A 27,157-nucleotide genomic window follows, 5' to 3' on the forward strand; every position below is an offset into this window, starting at 1 on the left:
GAGTATTTCTGCCTCATCCAGTTTTCAGGCAGTGAATTACAGGCACCCAGCATTATTTTGGTGCAAAATGAACCTATAGATTTCATTTGACTCTATAGCTTTCTATAATGATCCATCTGCTCTCCCACCCTTTCTAGCTCCTGATCAACTGCATGTATTTTCAGTATTCTCTGTTAAAAGAAAACAGCCCCAGTATGTGCATAGTTTTCTCATAGTTTAAGACTCTCATGAATCAACATCCTCGTACATTTCACTGTATCCTTTAGTGTTATTAGATCTTGCGTTATGCACTGCTGGGAAATGTACACTAACATAACATAATAGTTGTTTAATAATGTTTTGGGTATATTTCTGTGCCCCCACCTCATATAATATGCTGGGCCATACTCTAAAATATTATGCTGCATGTCTTAATCAATTTATTTGTTGCCCTGTAAAGGTGCAATCTCAAGATTTCTCTGCTACTCTGTAAGTCTTCCTGCCATTTCCTTGTTTTTTTTCCTTGTTTTCTGTACTCTTCAGAAACTTTTCCTGTTTGAGTTTTGTTTACTGTTCTTCTGTGAAGTTGAACAGTTCATTAATACTGTCCCACATTGTTCCTCAGCGTCAACCCCGTGTTTAATTCTTGTACCATTTCTAATGTTTTAATTACGCCCCCTGTATGAAGTTTACATCATTGTTATGTCGCATAGAAACAAAGTGTGCAGAGACCTGAGGAATCCAATCACAAAGTTGCACATATATTATTCAACAGCAAAACATAAAGCTCTTGGCCGCCTCCTTTGCCAGAGTGAGGCCACATGCAAACTTGAGGGACAGCACCTCATATTCTGCCCTGGTATCTTACAATCCAAGGGTATAAACATTGAATCCTCCAATTCTAAGACCTACTACCCCGCTCTCTTTCCCATGCTTCTCCCACTTTGTTGTGCACACATTTCTATGATTGTATTGTATTGTATTGTATATCTTTATTGTCATTTCCTGAGTAGTCACATACCCAGAGGAAACAAAAAAACGTTGCTCAACCAGTGTCCATTCAATGTGCATTAAAAAATAAATAGAAATAAAAATACATATATCATGAACAAATTAACACTACTAAACATCAACAGGCGTTCCGATCGGCAGCGGCACGGCAGTGGCTCTGCTGCAGTGTGTCCAGGTTGGTGGTTGGTGCGCGATACTTTGGCAGGGGGCAAAGTCCGTTTATCAGTCTTATAGCCTGCGGGAAGAAGCTGATCAGCCCCTTGCTAGTCTCCCTCCTCTGTACGCTCATCTATCATCGTCAAGTCTCCTATTTCCCTTTCTTTTTTGTTTTTGTTTTTTTGTTTATTTTATTAGAAGTTAATACAGTACAAAACAGTACAGTGGAACCTAATTTTAGGTGCCAACTATGTCATACCGTAATCCATTCTATGTACAACCTCTAGTTTTATGTTTTGAGAAGGAAGTAAGCAAGACAAGAAAAAGAAAACAATAGAAAGGGGAAAAAGAGGAAAAATAGATGGTAGAGAATAGAAAAACGTGAAGTGTGTATACAAAAAAAAAAAAGAAAAAGTGGAAAGTAGAAATAGGAGAGAAGGCCCCTTAAAAGAGAAAATTTCAAATCTTTATTCGGAGATGTAGATCTATTTTCCTTTCTTACCCACTCCCCCAGAGTGGTGCTGGGCCTCAACTATTTGCAATTTAGATGAATAATTTTGATGAAGGGATTAGATCCCCAAGATCGTTAATGCTGCAAAGATTAGTGGGGAAAGTAAATATTGAAGTCTCCCAATGCCCTGAAACAGTTGTGTCCCCTGGTGTACCTATCCATGTACCTGGTGTTTGCGAACCAGGGACCCTTCGCATGTCACGTAGGGAGGAAGATTAGAAAAGCTGGTAAACTACTTAAATCATCACCTTTAAGATTATGGTTGCAGAGAGACCTCAGGGCGGGGAAGAGCAGTGCCACCAAAGATGGGGGATATGGTAACCTCCATCACATGCAACATAGGGTGGTGTGAAGACTGTGGGATCCGGAGCAGGTTCTGCCAGACTCTTGCAATGCCTTGTACTCGCCATACAAAGAACCTAGGATTCAGCCCTGAATTCAACATTTCACCACCAAACTGCTGTGCAGCTCACTGCAGTCCACATAACACTAGCCCTCACCAGCAGCTTCTCCACACCGAGCTGTGGGATGGACGATTCATTGCTGGGTTCGTGCCAGGTACTCTGCACAACAGTGCACAGCAGCAGGGAGGACAGGAGTTCATGTCGGGTTCCTGACACTGCAGCATGTCGGTAATGCATCTCTCTTTATGTAACATTATAGCAAATGGTTTTAGCACTGATTCCATTAGAGCTTATTTCTGGGAAAACATCCTGCATGTTGAATGCGTTACCAGTGTACAGAATGCTACAGTGCAAAAGGATCCGGATGTTCTTGTATGTGAAGCATAAATAAAGTTTACAAATAGGGTACAGCTAGCAAATGAGTTTTAAATGAAATGTATGCTTTAATGCAAAAGGGAATGTTTATAAAAGGGGAAATTTATGACAACTGTTTCAGGGCATTGTGAGACTTTAGTTCAATTGCTGTGACTATTTTTGGGCTCTTTATTTAAGGAGGGACATGCAGGTAGTTCTCCATAAAACAAGATAGACACAAAATGCTGGAGTAACTCAGCGGCACAGGCAGAATCTTTGGAGAGAAGGAATGGGTGACGGTTCGGGTCAAAATCCTTCTTCAGATTCCACATCCAGCATTTTGTGTCTATCTTCGGTTTAAACCGGTATCTGCATTTCCTTCCTACACATCTTCATAACACAAATTGGATATAATGCAATTGATGTATTAGGAAACACAATTTGTATTATGTGAGCTACACTGGTTATAATATGATTTCAATCAGGAACTAAACAACCACTTAAAAGTTACTTTAGAAATTGACAAGCAGAAAAAAAGCTGTCTTGGAAAAAAATCAGTGCTGGCAAAAAGATCTCTTTGCATGTAACGTCCTGGCAGTAATCTGACAACATTGTCTCTTAAGAACACAGTCGTTAGTTCCACTGTTGATGGCCATCGAAATTGGCAAATTTTTCTATTGTGCACTTGTGCAATGAAACTTTATTAAACACTGTTACATGCAGCCGTTGGTGTTTTTAGCTTGCAGAATAAAAATAGACATATTTGTTAAAATATACTTTATTTTTGAAACCCTGCAGAAAAAATAACTGAGTATGAACTCTCTCGCCCAAACTAAACTTTTCCCATTGACACAATCGATTTTATAATGCAATCTTCTGTAACAGGGTTTCTTGGGAACCCAACTATTGTGTTATAGCAGAATTACCTTTAGACTTTACCTTAAAGATACAGTGTGGAAACAGGTTGTTTGGCCTACCGAATCCGCATCAACCACCGATCACAACTTCAGCTAACACTATCCTACATACTAGGGACAATTTAACCGGCCAATTAGCCTACGAACAGTCAGGAGTGTGGGAGCAAACAGGGAGAACGTACAAACTCTGTACAGACCGCACCCGTAGTCAGAATCAAAACTGAGTGTCTGGCGCTGTAAGGCAACAACTCTGCCGCTGTGCCACTGTGCTGCCCTAATTGCCACTGTGCGGACTTGATTGTATTATGCATGGTATTACTAATCTGTTTGTATAGCATGCAAAATAAAGCTTTTCACTTTATCCTGGTGCATGTTCCACTAATAAACCTATACCTAAACAAAAAATATGAGCACTCTGTACTGATATTTCTGATTTGCCTAATTTCCAAGCAAGGTTCAAAAAAAATCTTCCCTGTTAGAGTACTAATGGAGTACAATTTTGCATGTAAAACTTTAATTATGAGGCAGTTAGACTGATTGAAAAATTAACTATGAATATTAATGATAGATTTTTTAGTTGAAATTGCAAATTTCATGATGGAATGTTTCTAAAAAAAACAAACTGCTGGAGGGAATCAATGGGTCAGGTAGCATCTGCGGAAGTAAATGGACAGATGATGTTTTGGATTCAGACCCCTCTTCGAACTGATCGACATTTGCCAAGTACATTTTTAAACACAAGCTTGATCTTAGCTGGGGCTAAATGTCTTAGTTTGTAACAGCTGAAATTGGAATGTAGACCTGTGATTAGCACGGTTATCATCTAAAAAGCATGTGCCTGAAACATGCTCAACTGAACTCTACTTGAGAGGCTACAGTTACTTGATATACAGCAGGCTGTCTTTTACCTGACATGATATTTAAAGCAAATTGCTATCTGTTTATTTTTGGGTGTATTGTAGACTGCAGTTACTTTACCTCATTGCCATTTGGAAATGATATTCAGAAGCTTTTAGCAAAGTCGAAAATAATCATTAACTTTGCCATTTTATTGATAACATTTCCAAATTCTTCCATTTCTACATTGGCTTGGTAACTTAATGACAGACCCTTTCAGTCTGAAGAAAGGTCCCAGCACGAAATGCCATCTAACCATTCCACCCTCAGATGCTGCCTGATCTGCCGTGTTCCTCCAACATAGTGTTTTACCCTTCGTTTCGGTTTGATTAGAACCTTGAAAGTGACGTGTAATAGGGTGGTCACGAAGGCTTTCGGCTTTCATCAGTTAGAGTATTGAGGGTAGAACTTGGGAGGTCATGTTACAGCTGTACAAGACATTGGTGAGATCACATTTAGAATGTTGTGATCAATTTTTCTTCCTGTGTTGTAGGAAAGATCTTGTTAAGCTGGAAAGGGTGCAGAAAAGATTTATGAGAATGTTGCCAGGACTCGAGGGCCTGAGCTATAGGGAGAGTTTGAGCAGGCTAGGACTTTATTCCTTGAAGCACAGGAGGATAAAAGGTGATCATATATAGGTATATAAGATCATGAGAGGAATAGATGGGATAAATGCACAGTCATTTACCCAGACTAGGAGAATAATGTACCAGAGGACATAGATTTAAGTTGAGGGGGGGAAAAGATTTAATAGGAACCTGAGGGGCAACATTTTTATACAAAAGGAATGGTGTATGGAATGAGCTGCCAGACGAGATAGTCGAGGGAGGTACTATAACACCATTTAGATATACACACGGATAGGATAGGTTTAAAGAGGTATAGGTCAAATGCAGGCCTGTGGAACTAGTGTTGATGGGGCATGGTAGGCGTGGGCAAGTTGGCTTTCCACACTGTATAACTCTATGACTATATAACCATCAATAGCTTCTGGACTTCAAAAATAACTGCATGTATGACATTTCAATGTGTTAAGTCATTTTATAACTAAATGATTTATTTAATGCCTAACAAAATTCAAACTTGTTCCACTGCTCTGTATAATTATAGCAGAGGCAATTAGAGATTTTGGGACATCATGAAATGCAAATAATAAAAAATGAACTTGCATTTACAAAGCATTGTTTTTTTCAGTTTCGGGTATCCAAATTGCTTTGCAGTCAAATAGAGCAGTAGGTGCTCACTGGTTTTGAGGGGAATTTAGGTGGTGCATAAAGTGCATGACAATATAATATGTACGGGATGAGGAATTAATATTAATCAGGTGAGAAAATACAAAAAATGGCACCTCCAATAGTGCAACATTCCTTTACTACCATTCTAAATTATGGAGTTTGAATCTACAGTCATCTAACTCTGAGATAAGTTTGCTCTGGTCAAGGCTGATACCTTAATCATCGTGGCTAGAAAATAAGTTAGTGTGGGATTGTGGTTGAGTCGGTTTGATAAAGCATTGGACAAAGATATAAAAATGGTCTTACTTTGTTTCGGAGGAACGCTAGGAGACTGAATTGGTCAGATTGCTGAGATGCATGCTCAGTTCTTGTGTAATACCTTCTGGCACCAAATTCAGTTAAAATGTAGTGTAAATCTTATTCCACAATCTTTGCACAGGATATATTAAATATTTATGCTTCATAATGTTATATTAATAATATTTAGTTTGACTCCAATCCAGCTGTAGGCTACTTAATTGCTATTTCCTGGAATAACAAGTGGAAAGGTGCAACATGGCTCCTCGGGACATAATGACCAACTCGCATGCCAAGTCCATTCTCAACACAATGAACTCCTTGAGGAAGAGTAACACCCTGTGCGATGTCACACTGCGAGTTGACAGCAAGGACTTTCCTGCGCATCGTATAGTGCTGGCAGCGTGCAGTGATTACTTCTGCGCCATGTTCACCAGTGAGGTAAGTTGGCACTGCTGCTGCTGGATTTTTCTCTGTAAATTCATGTTATAGGAGTAGAATTGGGCCATTTGGCCCATGAAGTCTACTCCGCCATTCAATCATGCAATTTAAAACCAAAACTACGAACTTAAGGTGTCCAAATCTTCTTTGACTTTAAACATTTATCCCTAAAAATGTACTAGTCTCTGCTTGAACAGCTGCCAAATACACAGGGTGATACAGTGGCACAGCACCAGAGACCCGGGTTGAATTCTGACCTCGGGTGAAGTATGTGGAGTTTGCATGTGATGACGTAGGATTCCTCCGGGTGCTCCAGTTTCCTCCCACATCCCAAAGACATGCAGGTTTTTAGGTTAATTAGCCTCTAATTTCCCCCAAGCGTGTAAACAGCAGATAAAAAAGTGGGATGACATAGAATTCGTATAAATGGGTGATCTATGGTTGGCATGGATGAAGGGCCTGTTTCCATGCTGTTTCTCTAAACAATGTGTTGCCGGTTTCTGTGTGCTTTCTAATGATATTTTCCATATTCCTACTCTCCTTGATGATTTTCAGCATACGTGACTTGAGTTCTCTTGATGTTAAACCTGCATGGCCGTTGTTTGATGTGGAAATTAATGCCTAATGAAAACTGTTTGTCCAAGGTTACTAAAAACATTTGATAGATTTGGTAAGATAAGATATGAAACCAAGGCTGATAAATGGAGTAACATTTCAGATCAGTTGTGATCTGACTGACTGATGAATAGACTCAGGGTTGAATGGTTCAGTGATCCTAATGTATCCCTTTATACTGGAGATACAAGAAACTGCAAAAGTTGGAATCTTGAGCAAAATACAAAGTTCTGGAGGAACTCATCGGGTCAGGCTGCATCAGTGGAGGGAATGGACAAACATTTTGGGTCAAGCCCCTTCATCACACTGATCCCTTTTTATTGGATTCCTCCGCTGCAGGAAATAATATGTTTCTAAATTTATATTTAGACATGTAGTTAAAATAGTGTGTAATTGACCTTTTTCATGATCTTTTAGTTCAAACAATCTTGTTCTTGCAAGACCAGTCATTTTTATTGAAAACCATAGTGAATAGAAGTGAAGATTATATGATGCTTGCGTTTAAAAGCAGCAGATTATAGGATAGAAAATATAATTGAAGTACCAAAATAGTATTGAGTATGCATGCTTGCTGTTAGAATTGTTCCCCTGGTTGAAAAGAAATGCTTTTAAAAATCATTCTAAATTTGAATCTGTATCTCAAAGCATTTTAATTAATGGTCCCGGTGAAATTCTGTACCTTATTTTGTTGTGTTATTATCAATCTATTTAAAATACTTACCGGTAGAAGGATTTTTAACCTTTTCCCTTCCCATATTGCTAAATACTTCAACAAGGTGGCAATGTATAGCTACACAAGAGTTAGGGCAGCTGTAGAATTACACATTTATTTTCTTGACCTTGTTCTTTTCAAGAGTTGTCTTTCAAAAGCGTTTAATTGAATAATTTAATAGTCTGAAGAAGGATCTCGACCCAAAACATCACCCATTCTTTCTCTCCATAGATACGGCCTGTTTTGTGTCTATCTTGTGTTTAATTATTATATACACTGGGACCCAAACAATGACATTCTTACTCCCCGAATCTATCAACCTATAGCTTGCCAGGCTTTGTCTTGCCCCTCCTCTCTTCCAGCTTTCTGCCCCTCCCCGTCCATGCTCCAATTAGTCGGATGAAGGGTCCCAACCCAAAATGTCAGCTATCCATGTTTCTTCGGAAATGTTGCCCTTACCTGCTGAGTTACTCTGAGTTACTGTCTTTTTTTGTAAACTAGCATCTTGCATTTTGTTGTATCGACATTCTTACTTGCTGCAGCTTTACAGGCACATTATATGCAACAAAAACAACAAATAAATATACAATCAATTATATTAGGTGAACTAGACAATATTAGTACAAGATAAAGTAGGTAGTGCATCCATAGTTTATAGTAAGTCTGTAATAGTTTGGTGCTGAGGTCGAGTCGTGGTTAGGGTTGTGCAGGTTGGTTGAAAAGCTTGATGTTGACAGGAAAAAGCTGTTCTTAAACCTGGAGGTAGCAGTTCTCAGGCTCCTGTATCACCTTCCTGATGTTAGCAGCAATATGAGAGCATGGCCAGGTCGACATGGGTCTTTGATGATGTTACTGCCTTCTTGAGGCAGCGCTTCCTATAGATCTCTTCAATGGTGGGGAGGTCAATACCCATAATATCCGCAGCTTTCTGTAGCCTCCTTTGTTCTTGAGTGTTCAATTAACTAAACCAGACCATGATGGAGCCAGTCAGTAGAAGATCGATAGAATATTGGGTGACATGCCAGATATTCTATTGAACCTTTTGTTCATCAAATGTACATGGAACGTCGAACAGTACAGCACAGGAACAGGCCCTTTGGCCCATGTTGTCTGTATCGAGCATGTTGACAAATAAAATTAATCTCCTGTTTCTGATCCATATCCCTCTTTTCCCTGCATATCCACGAGCCTATGTAAAAGCTTCTTAAATGCCACTATTATATCTGTTCCACCACTAGTTCCCACAGTGTGGTTGCAGGCACCCATCACTCTCTTTAAACTTTTCCCCTCTGATCATATGACTATACTTTTGACGTTTGGAAAAAAAGGTCCCAACTGTCTACCCTATCCATGCTTCTCATAATTTTATATACTTCTAATAGGTCTTCCCTCAACCTCTGATACTCTAGAGAAAACAACCCAAATGTATCCAATCTCTCTGTCTCGCTAATAGCCTCTATTTCAGGATCCATTCTCGTAAACCTCGTCTGCACCCTCTCCAAATCCTGTACATCCTTCCAAAAATAACTCACCAGGTTTCTACAAATTCTGCTTAGAATTTGTTCCTCCAAACATCAGATCCTTCCTCTTATTCCTCACCGTATCATTATTATTTCTCAGGGGGAACCAAGGTATGTACTAATCCATTGTAAGACAGTCTTTTACTGTAAGCTGCTTGTAAGCATCTAACTGAAAGATGTAGGCAACTATGTGAGACTTGATGGAAAATATTAATCGTGCTCCCAGAGAGAAGGCTTTGTCTGTCTAAAAGTCCTGATCTAACTAGCCTCATTTGTGGCTACCACCATATTAATTAATTAGCAATGTTTGGGAAGGAAATACTTATTTCCCAATTGGGTTTGAATAGCCCCACAGCAGTTGGGTAGCTAAATCCTCACTAATTAAGCCTCTCAGTTATACCCAAATCATTGGTAGTGACCCAGGAAGAAAACTCACATCACTCAGGCAATGAGGAATGGGCAGCAGGTGTAGATTTGCTAGGCAAATGCAAGTTGTGGCAGATGCTTTAAATCTGTTATGAAAACATATTCAACAGAATGTGGACAGAAAAAACCAGTGCTAATATTTTGGGTTGCAAAATAGTGTTAAATAGTATTAAGAAACAGAGATAACATCAGAATAGTGTCTGTGGACACTGATATTTAAGGGTGGGGGTCTGTGTTCAACCTGCAGGATGGGATGAATGTAGGGCAGTCTGACCCAGCAGAATGGTGTGACTACAAAGGTGGTTTGTATCTGTTTGCTGGAGGGACTGGTTAAATTATTATAGACAGTTGATAATTGATCAAGCTACTGTTCATCTCCTTGCAGCTCTCGGAGAAGAGTAAACCTGACGTTGATATCCAGGGTCTGACGGCCTCCACCATGGAGATTCTACTGGACTTTGTGTATACAGAAACGGTTCACGTCACTGTGGAGAATGTTCAAGAGCTGCTACCCGCAGCCTGCCTCCTCCAACTGAAAGGTGAGCTTTCATCTCAGTCTTGATGCTCTTGGAGACGTTCAGGGCTGGATGGTACAAAACCCCATCCATTGGTGTTCTTCTGTGCTGCAAGGTATCACTCATTCCACTTATAGCTCGTGTAACACTAGAGATTGCCAACATTGTGTTCAATCAATCAATCAATCAATCAATCAACCTTTATTGTCATCTTGCAAGCAACAGTTGTACCGTGCAAAATGAAAAGACGTTTCCCAGGGAATAGCGGAGCATCGCACATGAAATTTAAAATGTTTCACACATAATAACACTAAAAACAATCCAGTCTCTGATGGACCAGTATAAATAAATAGTTAAAGCTGGTAAAACACAATGTTAAAATACAATAAACCAATCATAAAAATGTCCGGGGCAGCTGATTTTTGAGTGGCCAGTGCCAGTTATTAAAGTGTCCGTGCCAGCCACAGAATCAAGTGACTGTGAGTACAGAGTGACTGTTTAGCAGCCTCACAGCCTGTGGTAGGAAGCTGTTTAGCAGTCTTGTAGTCCGGGCTTTGATGCTTCGATATCTCTTGCCTGATGGCAGGAGATCCAGGTGTATGTGGAGGGGGTGCAGTTTGTCCTTAGCAATTCTCTGAGCTTTTTTTGGACAGCGGCTCTGGAACAGTTCTTGTACCGAGGATTAGGGAGAGGCCAATGATCCTCTCTGCTCCCCTCACTACCCTCTGCAGAGCCTTCCTGTCCGAGCAGTTGCAGTTGGAGTACCACGTATTTATGCAGTACGCGAGTACAGGCTCCACCGTACCCCTGTAGAAAGTCCTGAGGATGTTGGTGGGGAGTGAGGCCTGTTTTAGTTTCCTCAGGAAGTGCAGTCGCTGATGGGCCCGTTTGACAGTCCCAGTGGTGTTCCTGGACCAGGTGAGGCTGTCTGTAATTTGCACACCGAGGAACTTTATGCTCTCCATTCTCTCCACTGCAGTGCCACTGATGTTGAGGGGTGTATGCTTTGGCTGCGCCCTCCTGAAGTCGACAACTATCTCCTTCGTTTTGTCGACATTTAATTCTAGTTAATTGCTGGTTGAAGGCAGTTTACTGGATAAAAATAGCTCTTTATTTCAAGCCAGATAATCCATTGTTGTATGGTTTAGGTCTTGCTTTATTATTGTACAAATACAGAGAAACGCTATTGTTTGCGTGCGATCCAATCAAATCAAATAAATCAGAACACAAATACATTCAAGCCATACTCATGTACAGAAGATCAAGCGAAGAAAAAGGTAGAGTGCAGAATATAGTTCTTCACTCTGTACCATAACAGCTCCAGAGAAAACATCCAATGTCCACAATGAAGGTAGATTGGAAAATCGGGACTTTACTCTAGCTCATGAAAGGATCGTTCAGAAGACCGTCCATTTCTCTCAAAGGAATACATCGGATGAGTAGCTATTTTTGCATTTCCGGGAAATGCACGGGCAACAGTGAAAGAAATAACCTGTTAGGGAATTAACAAAAAACAGGATACCATTTGAGCCTGATACCTTATACATTCAATTAAGATGATAGGGACCTCACTTTAATATCTCATATGAATGACAGCACCTCAGAGAGTGCAAATTCTTGCAGTACTGAGCTGGTGGGTCTGCCAATGAGCTTCAACACACTTTTACCTACCTCACTGTGAGATGAGGATGCTAACATGTGGCACGGCTGATGCTTCAGACTCCGAAACATCCTGTCTAAAGAGAATAATTTACCTGCTGTACGCACTGACTCTAATGTAAACTACCAGCACAATAAGTAAAGCAATTTCTTTACAGAGCGAGTGTATGCTTTTCCTCCAGGTGTGAAGCAGGCTTGCTGTGAATTCTTGGAGAGTCAGTTAGACCCATACAACTGCTTGGGAATCCAAGAGTTTGCCGAAACTCATAACTGTGTGGATCTGATGCAAGCGGCAGAGGTTTTCAGTCAGAAGAACTTTCCCGAAGTGGTCCAACATGAGGAATTCATGCTGCTAAATAAGGAGGAAGTGGAAAAACTCATTAGGTGTGATGAGATTCAGGTGAGGCATTGGCATTTAAAACAAAAGCAAGCTGGAGCTATTTATCACAGGATGGTGGATGGGGAATTTTTTTTTTTTCCACAACTCTTCAGGGCTCAACCTTCAACATAATGAGAGTTTCTTTCCTGATTACACAGTGAGTTCCAGACTCTCACTGCACTTTGGGTGAAATTTTTTTTTTTTTTTAAACCATCCTTCAATTTTTTTATCAATTAACAAACTATTGGTTCTTTTCCAAAGGAAAATATTTTCTCTGTTCAACTTGTGTAAGGCATTCATAATTTAATAAAGCTAAATTAAATCAAAAAGAAAGAAAACGTCTGATGTAGGGTCTCGACCTGAAACGTTACCCATTCCTTCTCTCCAGAGATGCTGTCTGAGTTACTCCAGCATTTTGTGTCTATCTTAGAAAGAAAACTACCTTTGTTTAGCAAATTTTAATGGAAATTCCCCAGCTCCGACAGTATCCTCATAGTGTAATGAGCAGAGCTGTGACCTGTCCTTTGTAAAGTGACCTCCTTGCACTTGCATTCTGTGTCTTCACCAACAAATGAAGTATCCCACATGCATTTTTAAGCATCTTATTTGCTTGCAGTGCCACCTTTGGGGATCTTAAGGGGCTGGGTTCTCAGATTGATGATTCAATGATACTTTATTGTCACATGTACCTAGGTACAGTCAAATGCTTTGTTTTGTATACAACCTAGTAAAATCATGTTGCAGACCACACCAAGGCAGTACACAGGCGTTGCCATGTTTTGGCATCAACAAAGTTACAAACGTTCAATGAACATTCCTATCTACTGCCTGCCGCCGCACGTGGCCGCAGGGCGCCCCTCCCCTCCGGGTCCCCCTTTTGTTCTCGACGTCCCTCCTTACTCTCTGACGGCCCTTCTTGCTCTCCGACAGGCCCTCCTCACTCTTTAACAGCCCTCCCTAATCAGCCTTCCAGGTAATCCAAGTGTATTGTAGGCCACATAAAATGTTCTAACTTCTCCTTATTACCACCTCGAAGTTCAGTCATTAATCAAACATGACTTTCTTGTAACAAATCCATGCTGAATGTTCTTGCTTGATCTGCACAATCAGTGATGATTCACATTGCATTTCATAATTTCTTCCAATTATGCACCCATTATCAGCAGGAGGCTGGTATTTATTTGTTTAACCACGACGCTGCTTACTACACTGAAGGTGTCTCAGGACTTCAAAATTATGCACAGCAGGAAACAATGGGGAAATGGAGGGGTTTTTTGGACAGAGTTTAAGGCGTGATTTAATTGAGCTTTATAAACATGAACGACTGAGCAACGTAAACGGGAAAAAAATATTTCCCTCAGCAAAGAGATCTGCAACTTAAAGGCACCTAGTTAATTCAAAGGGAGTTGGGGAAAAAATACTTTCAACCAAACACAAGTAGGAGACCAGTCCTCACTGTTAGAAGGTGGAGACAGGAACTCTCATTACAGGGCGACATGGTGTTGTTGTGGTAGAGCTGTTGCCTTACAGCACTATTGACCGTAGTTTGATCCTGACTACGGGTGCTGTCTGTAAGGAGTTTTTATGTTCTCCCCGTGATTTGCGTGGGCTTTCTCCGGGAGCTCCGGTTTTCTCGCACACTCCAAGGACATACAAATTTGTAGGTTAATTGGCTTGGTAAAATTGTTAAATAATTGTCACTAGTGTGTGTAGGATAGTGTTAGTGTGCGGGGATCACTAGTCGGCACGAAACTGGTGGGCCAAAGGGCCAGTTTTGTGTCTGTAAAAAATAAAGTTAAGGGATATCCAGATAAATGTGGAAGGGCTGTGACCACAAGACTAGCCCAGAAACTGGGGCAGTGTGGACGTATATTGAATGGCTTCCTCCCTGTGCTGTACATTTTTTTGATTGGCGGGCAAGTAAATGATGATAGGAAATGCTGAGAAGACTCAGAAGGTCAAACTACATCAGTGGCAAGGGAACCCGTGTTCACGTTTCCCTTTCCACGGAGGCTGGCTAACCTGCTGATGACTGTTTAATCGGTAAGAGTGTCCTGAAACAAAACACACTATAACAGAGCAAGACATTAAACAACTCTCAGATTGACCAGTTAAGAGGCGAACCACTTAAATGTGGATGGGTCGGAGGTGATGCACTTGGTTAAGAAAAACAGAGCACCACCAATATCTCAGAAAATAAGGAATTCAGTGGCATAGAAGTGCAATGCAGGCAGTAAATGACTATAACCTGTATTGGAGCTTCGTAAAATAATAATAATAATAAACCATATAACCATATAACAATTACAGCACGGAAACAGGCCATCTCGACCCTTCTAGTCCGTGCCGAACACATAATCTCCCCTAGTCCCATATACCTGCGCTCAGACCATAACCCTCCATTCCCTTCCCATCCATATAACTATCCAATTTATTTTTAAATGATAAAAACGAACCTGCCTCCACCACCTTCACTGGAAGCTCATTCCACACAGCTACCACTCTCTGAGTAAAGAAGTTCCCCCTCATGTTACCCCTAAACTTCAGTCCCTTAATTCTCATGTCATGTCCCCTTGTTTGAATCTTCCCTACTCTCAGTGGGAAAAGCTTTTCCACGTCAACTCTGTCTATCCCTCTCATCATTTTAAAAACCTCTATCAAGTCCCCCCTTAACCTTCTGCGCTCCAAAGAAAAAAGCCCTAACTTGTTCAACCTTTCTCTGTAACTTAGTTGCTGAAAACCAGGCAACATTCTAGTAAATCTCCTCTGTACTCTCTCTCATTAAATAAAGTATTGGAATAGAATTCAAAATGAGTCCAATTATATTAAATTAGTACATGACCAGTTTGGAGGGAAAAAGATCATGAAAACTATGAATGCATCGGATAGTGGTGTGAGAATGTCTCATCAAATGAGAGAATCAAGGTCCAGGGGTGAATTAAATATTAAATATAAATGCAGTAAAGCACGAGAAAAGTTTCAGACTGCCAGCTAAGTGGTACACAGCTTCAATACATGTGGATGTTAGATGGTTTTTATGAGGGTAAGTAGAACATCACCAACTCTTAATAAAATAACAAATTCAGCAGTTTATGAGGATCAAAAAAGAGCAAAATCCCACAAAAATACAGGTTAGTTGCTAATCTGGTTTGGTAATTAAGAATAATTTCCTTAGTCAAAAAGGTTAGAATGGAAGTAGGAAATGGAATAGGAAGGTGTATTGAAAGTTTGCGATAAAGTAGATAAATTGGGAGAAGATTCTTGTTGAATGTAGACAGTTCCATTAAATAGTTTGGCAAAACATTTGAAGATCCGCCAGTGAAACTAAATGAATTCTCTCAACAATTAGTACATTGCATGGAAAAGGAAATTTAATTTCAATTTCATATTGGTGCACTTTCCTACTACAAACAGAATATTTTTGTGATATATTTTTGGACATTCAGAGAAAACTAACATTGCCTCTCACCACTATCAACAGCGCCACCCCACACTCCTCCACTGCATCTAGTTGCGTGAGACATATGGCCCAAATTACATGTTTGTACTTATTTAAGTGAAGGCATAGAACAAGTATTGTGGGTGGCTGGTTGCTTTCTGATAAACTGCTGCTGTTTTAGGTGGATTCGGAAGAACCTGTGTTTGAAGCAGTATTAAACTGGGTAAAATACTCTGAGAAAGAACGAGATGAATTCCTACCAGATCTGCTGCAATATGTGCGGATGCCACTGCTCACACCAAGATATATCACAGATATTATTGATGCCGAGGTGGGTACCCCTTCCACATAGATTGCCTCCACTTGTAATTTAAATGGTCCATGGGGCAATGAGTGTGCATTACCATGATTATTAAATTAATTTCTAATTGTTAATAACAGTTCTTTTGTCTTGGTTTATTGATATGCTACTGTGCCTGTTGTCCTGTAAATTTATTTATGCTCGGCTTCATTTAATTTATTAGTGCTTAGTGCGTTAGTGAGTGATTAGTTGCTGGTATCTTTTGTGATATATATTTATCTTGTCACTGTTGCCTATGCTAATTATGGTAATCATAACAGCTGACAGCTGTTCTCTAATAATTGCAAGACTGTGGATCCATCTGCCTGCCTAACTTTAGAGACATTTTACAAGAGATAACACACAAAGGTTGTCTGTATAGGAATTGAATGGCTTTGCCCCTCTTGAAGCTGGAATAATTATTGCAACTAAATCAGCCTGGACATATTTATAGGGAGCAAAGTTATTTCTTAAGTAACATGTATTCATTGGTGAAAATAAATTAGCCAGAGGCGGCACAGTGGAAGAGTTGCTGCCTTGCAGCTCCAGAGGCCCAGGTTCAATCCTGACTACGGTTGCTGTCTTTATGGAGTTTGGACGTTCTCCCCTTGAACACATGGGTTTCCCCAGGTGCTCTGGTACAGGTTTGTAGGTTATTTTCTTCCCAGTTCTGACAAAGGATTTCAACCGGAAATGTTAACTCTGCTTCACTTTCAACAGATGCGTCCTAATCTGCTGAGTATTTCCAGCATTTCCTGTTTCTATTTTAGATTTTAAACATCTGCGTTTTTGTTTAGCTTTTCGATAGCCATTTATCTATGTCGTGCATAGCTCTCATTATCATTAATGGCACAAAGTTCACGGTGGCTTAGACCTCATGGCTTGTTTCAGTGTCCTCACCTTATCGATGGATGTCACATTATTTACTAAACTATCTTTATACAAGTTGCCTGTTCAGAGATAATCTTGTCAATGATTATGCCTCTTCAAAATGAAATAAAGACAAGTGTGAACACTATCTTTTTGAGTGAATTATGTGCTTCTCTTGTTCAATTGAATGCGTTGCTTTCCCAAAAAAGACACAAAGTGCTGAAGTAACTCAGCGGGCCAGGCTGCATCGCTGGGTCATAGATAGACAACTTTTCAGGTTGGGATCCTTTTTTCAGACTTTACCAGCAACTTCCACCCTGCCCTCAAATTCACTTGAATTTTACTGCTACAAATTGTTTTCCCAGCTAGATGGAGTTAGGGTTCAGCTAAATGACTCATTCTGTGTTTTTTATTCCCAGTTGGTGAATCTTAAAGCCCCTGTCCCACTTAGGAAACCTGAACGGAAACCTCTGAAGACTTTGCGCCTCGCCCAAGGTTTCCGTGCGGTTCCCGGGGGTTGCAGGTGGTTGCCGGAGGTTGCAGGTAGTGGAAGCAGGTAGGGAGACTGACAAAAACCTCCGGGAACCGCACGGAAACCTTGGGTGAGGCGCAAAGTCTCCAGAGGTTTCCGTTCAGGTTTCCTAAGTGGGACAGGGGCATTATATTGTACCTAGAAATTACTGATCTATCGTTTATCCAACTTTAATATCAATGGGTCAGGACTTTTATGTTAATGTGAACACTGCATATCTTTGTGTTGCATCATGGTTAAGTGGAAGCCTATGTAATTGATATAGTTCACTCAACCAATTGGATGGATAATTTTCCCTCTTTCCCCAGCCCTTGGTTCGATGCAGCCTACAATGTCGAGATCTGGTGGACGAAGCCAAGAAATTTCACCTGAGACCAGAAATTCGAACGCAAATGCAAAGCCCCCGAACCAGACCGAGATTGGGTGAGTGTTCGTAAAAGGACGAGCACTTGCAGTATTTATGGTTCACATCGGAGTCCACCGAATCTTTATAGGTGATTTCCCCAAAGTAAGGATCATTAATTTGTATTGCATTAACAGTTTGCTTGATCTGTTGCACCTCAATGCATCTGCTGAGAGAATATGGATAGGCGACGTTTCGGGTGGAGATCCTTCCTCAGAGATGCTGCCTGTCCTGCTGAATTACTCCAGCAATTTGTGTCCTCTTGTGTATTAACCAACATCTGCAGTTCTTTGTTTCTACATGCAAGTATGTACCACCAAATGCTGGATTGCAGGTCAAAACACAAAAACATCAGATAACTTTAAGTACAGACAAGTTGCAGCAAGCCATTTAATTAATTGGCCTTGGGATTAATTCATTGATTTATTATAAGTAGGTTAGGTGAACCTGCAAAGCAGGGTGTAAGGGAGTATTGCGTGCCATATGGATTTATTTGACAGTATGTTGGCGTACACTGCTGTTCTTAATAAATGGGTGTGGAGGGAGTCACTTGTTTGCCTGGGGTGTATGATTATGCATGTTGTTTGGGAAATGTTTCTCTAGGAGAATCCCTTATTGCCAATCTAGACAATTGTCCCTCTAACTCAAGTCTGGGTGACACGGTGGCACAGCGGTAGAGTTGCTGCCTTATAACACCAGAGACCCGGATTTGATCCTGACTATGGGTTCTGTCTGTATGGAGCTTGTGCGTTCCCCCTGTGACCATGTGGGTTTTCCCTGGGGGCTCCGGTTTCCTTCCACATTTCGAAGATGTACAGATTTGTAGGTTCACTTTCTTCAATAAATATTGTAAATTGTCCTTAGTGTGTAGGATAGTGCTGGTGCATGGGGTGAGCACAGACTCGGTGGGTCGAAGGGCCTGATTCCGCACTACGTTCATAAGTTCATGTTATAGGAACAGAATTAGGCCATTTGACCCATCAAGCCTTCTCCGTCATTCAATCATGGCTGGTCTATCTTTCCCTCTCAACCCCAATCTCCTGCAAACTCCCCTTAACCCATGACACCCTTACTAATCGGGAATCTGTCAATCTCTGCCTTAAAAATATCTATTGACTTGGCCTCCACAACCAAAGATCCTGTAGCAAGCAAGATAGATCACTCGACGAAAAAGACGTAGTACGGTCAGGGGCAGATTCATGGGTAATTTTCGGCCCCATTTCCGTAACCGGATTCCGTCTCCGCACCAAAGATACTAGTGCAGAGACGGAAGCCGGTTACGGAAACATCCACGTAAAAATAAAAGTTATATGATAAAAAAATCTTCTCATTTTCAGAATTATAAGTTATCTATAATTTATTAACACAAACTGTTCCCCCGCAACATTGATTACACTGCGAGTCGGGTTGGGTCGGGTTACTGAAATGGATGGGAAAAAAAGGCCCACGTTCCGCATACTACAGGTCAGCCCATTGCATTTAGAAGTAGTGGTCTATCTTGCTCCGCTGTAGGATCTTTGTCCACAACCATCTGCGGCAATTAATTCCACAGATTCACATACCTGTTTATGATGGGCTTGATATACCTGTGTCTGAAGATTTTGCTGATTAGAGGGTACAATCTGGTACAATATGGTGCCACTGTAGACTGCATAAGTCCCTGGTGTTCCTGAGAGGACTATAGTAACTCAGTGCTTCCAGCTGAGACAGCTATTGAAGAGTATCTCAACAGTTAGTTAAATGGTAGTAGTCATGGTGCACACTGAGTGGACTTTGCGAGAAATCGAATCAGTTCCATTCCTCATATTTCGATGTTGCCTATTCTCTAACCAATTTCACCCTCTGGGAGAAAACATACTCAGTTACAGGAAGAACATACAAACTCAGTACAGATGACACCTAAATTCGTAATCGAAACCCAGGTTGTTAGAACCCAGGCAGCAGCTCTCGCTGTTCCATGATAATCATATTCTGGTGCTTTGATCTCCAAATTATGTTGACATGGCCAGAAACATGTGTGATTGGTCGTCAAGTGTGCATCTAACACTGGGGAAACCTCAGATTTGCTAACATGGAAGTCAGGTGAAGAATTGGTTGAATTGTATGAATCCTGCGTTTCCCAGAAATTATTGTTGATGCAGTTTGCTCCTGGTTAAATTGTTTCTGCTCTTTTCCAGTTGTTTGAAGTCTGCTTTAAAAATACACAAGCTTTAATCTGTGCATGAATTGCATTATTCATTTTTGGCCAACTACCAGCATCTCTTCCCCTTGTCTCTTAACATTTTCATAACATGCACTTCCCAAAGGTGTCGCTATTGCCTTGCAGAGCAAATGTAGTGCACATCTTACACTCTTTTTAAAAAAAAAACACAAGTCAGTCATTTCCTCTTGCTGAGATTTCTGGTTTTAGTCGCTTGATCTCTCCCGCAGAAGCTGCACATTTTCTGCAACTAACTACCAGTCTACTGAACATTGCATCAATTTGGGATATCCTCGGGTTCTTTTCATAGTGAGTGATAGATTGAATTTTTATATTCTGACTTTGCACATATTTCTGCAGGAGCCAATGAAGTACTATTAGTGATCGGAGGGTTTGGAAGCCAGCAGACTCCCATTGACGTAGTGGAGAAATACAATCCCAAGTCTCAAGAGTGGAGTTTTCTGTCTGTGAGTAGTCATTTCAAACTGTATCTTGCTTCATCGCAGCATCTGCTGTGAATCATACGATGTGGATTCGCATCCCTAAGAAATGAATGAGTGGACTTTTAAAGAAAGACACCTGTCCCTGACTATTCCAGCACTGGCATGAATTATTAATAAATGTATATTAGACCCTTAATTGAATGCATGAACAGTTGCATAGTGGTTAATTTATTGGACTGGTACCAGAAAAGTGGCTGTTGATCAAAGGATATGAGCAAGAATCCTTTTACGATCTCCAGGAAATTTTAATTCAAGTAATTAAACAAAAAGAATAATTGCTGAGAAAATACTCGGTTGTTTTTAAACCCCTTCAGTCGTTCAGGAAAGACAATACCATCCTCACCCTTTCAAGTCTTTGTGCCTTTACACCTACCAATGTGGTTGATTCTTAACTGCCTCCTCAGGTCATGAGCAATTACGCATGGACAATGGAGATGCTGCCTGTCCCGCTGAGTTACTCTAGCATTTTGTGTCCATCTTCGGTGTAAACCAGCGTATGAGGTTTCTTCCTACATATTTCAAAGTGCTTTTTTTAGATGGGCTTAATGTGGCTTAGTTACACTAACTCACACTACACACTGGGGACAATGTACAGTTTTTTTTATCAAAGCTAATTAACCTGCAAACCTGTCCGTCTTTGGAATTTATTTTTTATTTTTTATTTTTTATTAGAAGCAAGTGTACAAAAATATAACCAGCGGCATATGACATAATACAGATTGTATTATACAGCTTCAATTTTGATATTTAGCTATAGTTAAGAGAAAAGAGAGAAAAAGTGGAACGTGAAAGGATAGAACCACTAGACTACCAAAGTGGTGAAGCCAAAGAGTGAGTAAGTAAAAGAAATAAGGAAGATGTAGAGAAATAAAAAGACAAAAATAGATAGGAAAAACAAAAGGTGGTGATATACCTGCCTTGCATCCCTCCCCACCCATCACCCAACCCGTAATTAGATTTAACTCCAAAATAGTGTTGCACCATACTATCCTTGTAATAAATCAATGAACGGTGTCCATGTCTTCGAAAAATGCTCTGGTTTTTCTGCTAAGACAAGTCTAATATTTTCAAGATGTAGCGTCTTTGGAATGTGGGAGGAAATCGGAGCACCCAGAGTAAACCCACGCTGGTCATGGGGAGTATGTATAAACTCTGTACAGACAGCACCCGTAGTCAGGATTGAACCCAGGGCTCTGGCGCTGTAAGGCAGTAAGTCTACCACTGTGCCACCTCGAGCTTCTCTTCATTTGGTCGCTTTCCCACAGAGCATCACGCGGAAACGCAGGTATGTGGCCACGGTGTCGCTCAGCGATCGAATATATGTGATCGGCGGATACGATGGTCGATCTCGCCTGAGCTCGGTTGAATGTCTGGACTACACATCTGATGAAGACGGTGTCTGGTACTCAGTTGCTCCTATGAACGTGCGCCGAGGTCTAGCAGGAGCAACAACTCATGGAGGTGAGGCCTGGTGTTGCATTGGAAAGTGTGATAAGCTGTCGACACAACCATCAGCACTCGGTTAAAGAGACCCGCAGAACATGTATAGGTCATGAGAAAACGTTTGGAGATAGTCAAGTGACATTTATAGTCATATGCATAAGTAAGGTACCGCGGTACAAGACAAAATTGCTTTGCAGCGGCATCACAAGCACATGCACTCAGAGCGCGCGGCGCGCACACACACACACACACACACACACACACACACACACACACACACACACACACACACACACACACACACACACACACACACACACACACACATTATCCCTGCAGACCTGTCCTATCCATGTTCTTCTCTTAATTGTTTCTTAAATGTTGGGATAGTCCCAGCCTCAACTACCTCCTCTGGCAGCTTGATCCATACACCACCACCCTTTGTGTGAAAATGTTACCCCTTGGATTCCTATTAAATCTTTTCCCCTTCACTTTAAACCTATGTCCTCTGGTCCTCGATTCACCTACTCTGGGCAAGAGACTTTGTGCATCTACCGTAACAGCTTATTAATGCACAGTTTGATAAAGAAAATAATCAGATTTTGCCATCGGATTCTTTCCTTGTTCTTATGGACCAAAATTATTACCGTGAGTGTGCGCTGTTTTTCTGTAAACAAGATGGTGAACAGGTGGATATTTTTGATACGTTCTCTCCTGGCAAAACCCAGTTTCGGTTCCCCACTGAGGAACACACCTTCATCATGTACAAATTGTTTATTTTTGTTTTTTGATCATGTTTTCTTGAATCTTCTCATGTGGTAGCACTTTTGTCCAATCAACCTCTTTAAATCCAGTGGGTGAGCTGCAATAATGTATAAAGTGTTCAGCAAACTCCTCAAAGCATTGGTTCAGTGGTTCTTTATTGTCTCATGTAGCGAAGATGAAAATGTTTTTTGCATACAGCTCAGTAAATTATTGCTGTACACAAGCACAATTCCAGAAAAAGGCCGATTGTCCTTGCGGTGTTGCAGGGTTGACCTGGCCAAGCAAAGTTGCAGGCATCCTCCACCACTGCTCCACGCTGCCGCAGTGTTGTCCTGGTCCTCCCGCTTGGTCTCTTGGATCCAGTCGAGTCAGTAGCTGGTTTGACCCAACCACGGGCACACATATCAGATTTCCATCCTACATTGCTGACTGATGTCTATCTGTTGTGCTTCCGTTTTCAGATATGATCTACGTGGCAGGTGGCTTTGATGGGAGCAGGCGACATACGAGTATGGAGAGGTACGACCCAAACATTGATCTGTGGAGCATGCAGGGGGACATGCAGACGGCAAGAGAAGGGGCTGGTCTTGTTGTGGCCAATGGAGTCATCTACTGTCTTGGTAGGTACCTATGTTTTTGTTGGGTGTGGAATAATCAGATTGTGATATTAAAGATAAATCATTATAAAGTGCTAATCAACCATGTGCCCTTCTATAAACTGAACATTACCAAGCAATTCCTTATTGATGTCCTCACCCTAGTGTGCTGTGCAGGGGTTGTAGATTATGGGAACCATTTCACTCATTAGTTTTAGATGGACCTGATTACTAAGGTTAACTAATGTTCCCCTGCTTCTTCCGAGTCCAACTCGGGCAGGGTAGATGTGCCTGGTGGTGTCATTGTGCTAAAGGTGCTGAAGATGTGGATGGATGATCCATTGAATTTGAAGACTGGTGGACAAGTGGAGCCATTCACAGTTCTAGAAGAGAGGGAAGGGAGTGGGAGCAGAAGTTTAGAAAAGGGCATGGTTGATAGTCTGGTTAAGGACGGTAGGGTGGTACAGCAGTAGAGTTGCTGCCTAAAGCATCAGAGACCAATTCGATCCTGATTACAGGTATTGTCTGTATGGAGTTCGTACATTCTCCCCGTGATCGCATGGGTTTTCTCCGACACTTCAAAGATGTAGAAGTTTGTCGGTTAATTTGGCTTTGGTAAAAATTGTAAATTGACCCTAGTCTGCAGGATAGTGCTAGTGTACAGGGATCGCTGGTCGGCACAGACTCGGTGGGCTGAAGGGCCTGTCTCCACGTTGTATCTCTAAACTAAACAGTAGTGGAGCAAGATATTCAATTGCAAAAGGAGAACAGCATTGCAGATATGATCAGGTGAGGCAGACAGAGAAATTAGGAAAAATGGACTAGTGACCATTTTGGACTAGACCAAAAGGACTTGCGGTGCCCGGAAGTGTTGTTAAGGTAAATGTAATAGTCAAATATTGCACGTCTATATTTCAGATATGAAGATAGGGAGAGATGGAGATGGTCCATGGCCATTGGAAATGGGGGAAGGGTGGAAACTGGCAGCAAAGTTGCAGCCTGTGGTTATTCAGCAGGACAGACTTGAAGGAATGATGAAAGCACAGCAAATGTGAAATTGGAAAGATGGATATAGATTAGATTAGATTAGATAGCCTTTATTGTCATTCAGACCGAAGTCTGAATGAAATTGCAGCAGTCATACATATAATACAATAAAAACAACAATAGACACATATTAACATCCACCACAGTGAGTCCACCCAGCATCTCCTCACTGTGATGGAGGCAAAAGTCTTAGGTCTGCAGTCTCTTCCCTCCTCTTCTCCCTCTGCGCTGAGGCGATACCCCCCGGGCGATGTTATACATCAGTCCCGCGGCTCAAACACCGCGGCCCGGGGTGGTTGAAGCTGCCGCCCACCAGTCCTGCAGATGCAGCCGCTGGCCCGCGGCCGAACCCCGGACTCAGGCCACCACCGCCAGAACACCGTCCCAGCCACCCTCACGTGAGTACTGCGCCGTCTTCAGCCTCGGACTGGGCCTCCCCGACATGGGCGCCGAACCTCCCCCGGACCGGGCCGCCCTGACTTGGGCGTCGCTTCTCCCTCGGGCTGCGAGCGCTGCACCTCCCCGAGCTCGGCCGCTCCGACGGGAGCCTCGTTCCACCCTCGGGCTGGCCGCCCTCACGGGAGCGTCTCTCACGGGAGCACTGTTCCAGCCCTGAGCCGGACCACCCTCACGGGAGCGAGCTCAGGGCGAGTCCTGACGGGCTCTGCCTCCGGAGCCTCGAGGTCGTCAGCTCCATTAGGCCTCAGCGCAGACGGTGGCAGAGAAGGGGAATACGACAAAAAGGTCGCATTCCCCCGCAGGGAGAGACTGCAAACCCCGTTTCAACCCACCCCCCCCAAAACACAAACTAAAAACCAAAAACTAGACTAACCAAAACAAAATAAACAACACAAAAAACACAAACAAACGGGACTGCCGGTGAGCCGCTGCAGCCAGAGCCGCGCCGCCACTCTGATTATAGGGTAAAAGGAAAGTGAAAGAGAGAGGCAAGTTTTGGAGGCTTGGTAAGTAATGGTTGTTAAACCAATTCAGCTCTTGCCAGCTCACCTACTGACAATGCTGAGCCATTAGTGGGAGTTCCACTTGTGTGTTTCTTGATACAGTATATGGGTGTTCAGGCCATCTTAGGTCATCCTCCGGGAGATTCTGATATCCCGTCATTGTTACGTCCAGTCATTACTTATATTATCCCAATTTATAGCCTCCACCAATGGATGTGGTTTTCTATTCCTGGAGTAGTCAACTTGAACTGAAACTTCACAGGAAGCCCTGAAAAGATTTGTCACATAGGAATTTCATTCATGTAACTACCTGATACATTGTTCTGCTGTTTTTTACCTCATAATTGGAAGTGCACACCTGTAAAATCATTGGGTTAAAATTTTCCGTAAATGCTAAAATTACGGCTGCTTTTCTTCCATCCTGTCAACTGCATTTCTTCTGAATGATCATGGACTTTCTTGGTGTTGTGGTCAATATATCAAGGCTGAGGTTAGTTGCTGCAATGTCTTGGTGTTGTTCCAGGAGGCTATGATGGGATTAACATCTTGAACTCCGTGGAGAGGTATGACCCGCACACTGGACACTGGACACATGTCACACCGATGGCAACCAAACGCTCAGGTTAGTCTGAATGCGAGTCATTGATTTAGTTGAAGTCTGACCTGAAATGTCATGTGTACATTACCCTCCACAGACTTAGTGTTGTGTTGGGTAAAAAATATGTTCTCTCTCTCTCTCTCTCTCTCTCTCTCTCGGAGACACAGATTTTACATCTTGTTATGATTCTCAGTGTGTTGTTAAATATTTAGCGATTGCAATAATATGGGCTTAGAATGTGGCCACCCCTGCAACAATGTATTAAAGTGGGAAGGCGAAAGACTGCAGATGCTGGATGCTGGAGCAAAACAACAAACTGCTGGAGGAACTGGATGGGTCAGGCAGCAACTGTGGAGGGAAATGTACAAATGGCATTTTGGGTCTGGAACCTTCAGACTGTTGTAATCGAGGAGATCGCCGTTATCTCCCCACTGTCCCATCAGTCTGATAGAAGGTTTCTGATTTGAAAGATCATCAGTCCATTTCCCTCCACAGACGTTACTTGATCTGCTCAGTTCCTCCAACGGTTTGCATTTTGTACAATCCATTAAGCATTTGTTGTGCTGTGGGGCAGTGAGTATAGAGGATCTTCATTAGTGCCCAAGAGGACACAAGCGACTGAATCAGCAATATATGAAACCTGGTCTTTCCCTGAGTAAAGAAACTAGGTAATCTGTCAGATAGAGTGGATTAAAAGGGAATGTATGATCCAATACTGAATGATCCAGCAATATTTCGGAATGCAGATCAAGGAGCAAGTGTTTGCTGAATAACCCGTAGGGAGGACCACTGATAAACTTTGCTGCACTTCTCTCCAAGAGATAAAATATGTTTCTTTTCATCTGTGGACATGTCCTCCAAGCCAACGTTCATGTCTAGCTCTCCTTAGTTTTGGAATCCTGACCTGCATTCTTAGAATCACGCGCAAAGATTTTTATTGTTAAACAGAACCATAATGGGCTATGTTTGAATTTGTCCTGCCTCTTCTTTTCGCTCGTGCTTAGGAGCAGGAGTGGCTCTGCTGAACGACCGTATCTACGTGGTTGGTGGCTTTGACGGAACAGCCCATCTTGCATCAGTGGAAGCGTATAACATTCGCACAGACTCGTGGGTGATAATAACAAACATGACAACACCTCGGTGCTATGTAGGAGCAGCAGTACTCCGTGGGAGGTTATATGCCATTGCAGGGTATGTCAGAGTCCAAGCAATATGTGCAAGTTTTTACATTGTCTGCTTTTTTTTAAACTTTGTACCAAATCATGAGTGGAATAGATCTGGTAGACACACACAGTCTCTAGCCCACTAGAGGACTTGAGAACCATAGGAAGTAGGGTTAAGGTGAGGAGGGAAAGATCCAGAGGGGTATTTTTATCACGCAAAGGGCGGTGGGTGTATGGAATGAGATGCCAGAGGAAGTAGTACTTGTGT

The 27,157-nt window shown here is 41.9% G+C and overlaps 1 protein-coding gene across 3 annotated transcripts in view; it reads left to right on the plus strand.

Annotated features, from left to right (window-relative positions):
* The window catches only part of klhl12 (kelch-like family member 12), a 34,309-nt gene that overhangs the window by 4,366 nt on the left and 2,786 nt on the right, over positions 1-27,157 (plus strand). For 2 of the 3 annotated variants that reach the window (XM_055654794.1, XM_055654792.1), the window contains exons 3-12: positions 5,968-6,202; positions 9,861-10,014; positions 11,832-12,049; positions 15,649-15,798; positions 17,518-17,632; positions 20,173-20,279; positions 21,581-21,776; positions 22,985-23,143; positions 25,652-25,750; positions 26,731-26,917. In XM_055654794.1, coding sequence (XP_055510769.1) covers positions 6,020-6,202; positions 9,861-10,014; positions 11,832-12,049; positions 15,649-15,798; positions 17,518-17,632; positions 20,173-20,279; positions 21,581-21,776; positions 22,985-23,143; positions 25,652-25,750; positions 26,731-26,917 — 1,568 coding nt within the window. In that variant the 5' untranslated portion in view covers positions 5,968-6,019. Of the gene's footprint in view, positions 1-5,951; positions 6,203-9,860; positions 10,015-11,831; positions 12,050-15,648; positions 15,799-17,517; positions 17,633-20,172; positions 20,280-21,580; positions 21,777-22,984; positions 23,144-25,651; positions 25,751-26,730; positions 26,918-27,157 lie in introns of all 3 variants that reach the window. The other variant, XM_055654795.1, reaches the window with a different exon arrangement.

The sequence above is a fragment of the Leucoraja erinacea genome, chromosome 24, assembly GCF_028641065.1.
Source record: "Leucoraja erinacea ecotype New England chromosome 24, Leri_hhj_1, whole genome shotgun sequence".
In the NCBI taxonomy this organism is placed as follows: domain Eukaryota; kingdom Metazoa; phylum Chordata; class Chondrichthyes; order Rajiformes; family Rajidae; genus Leucoraja; species Leucoraja erinaceus.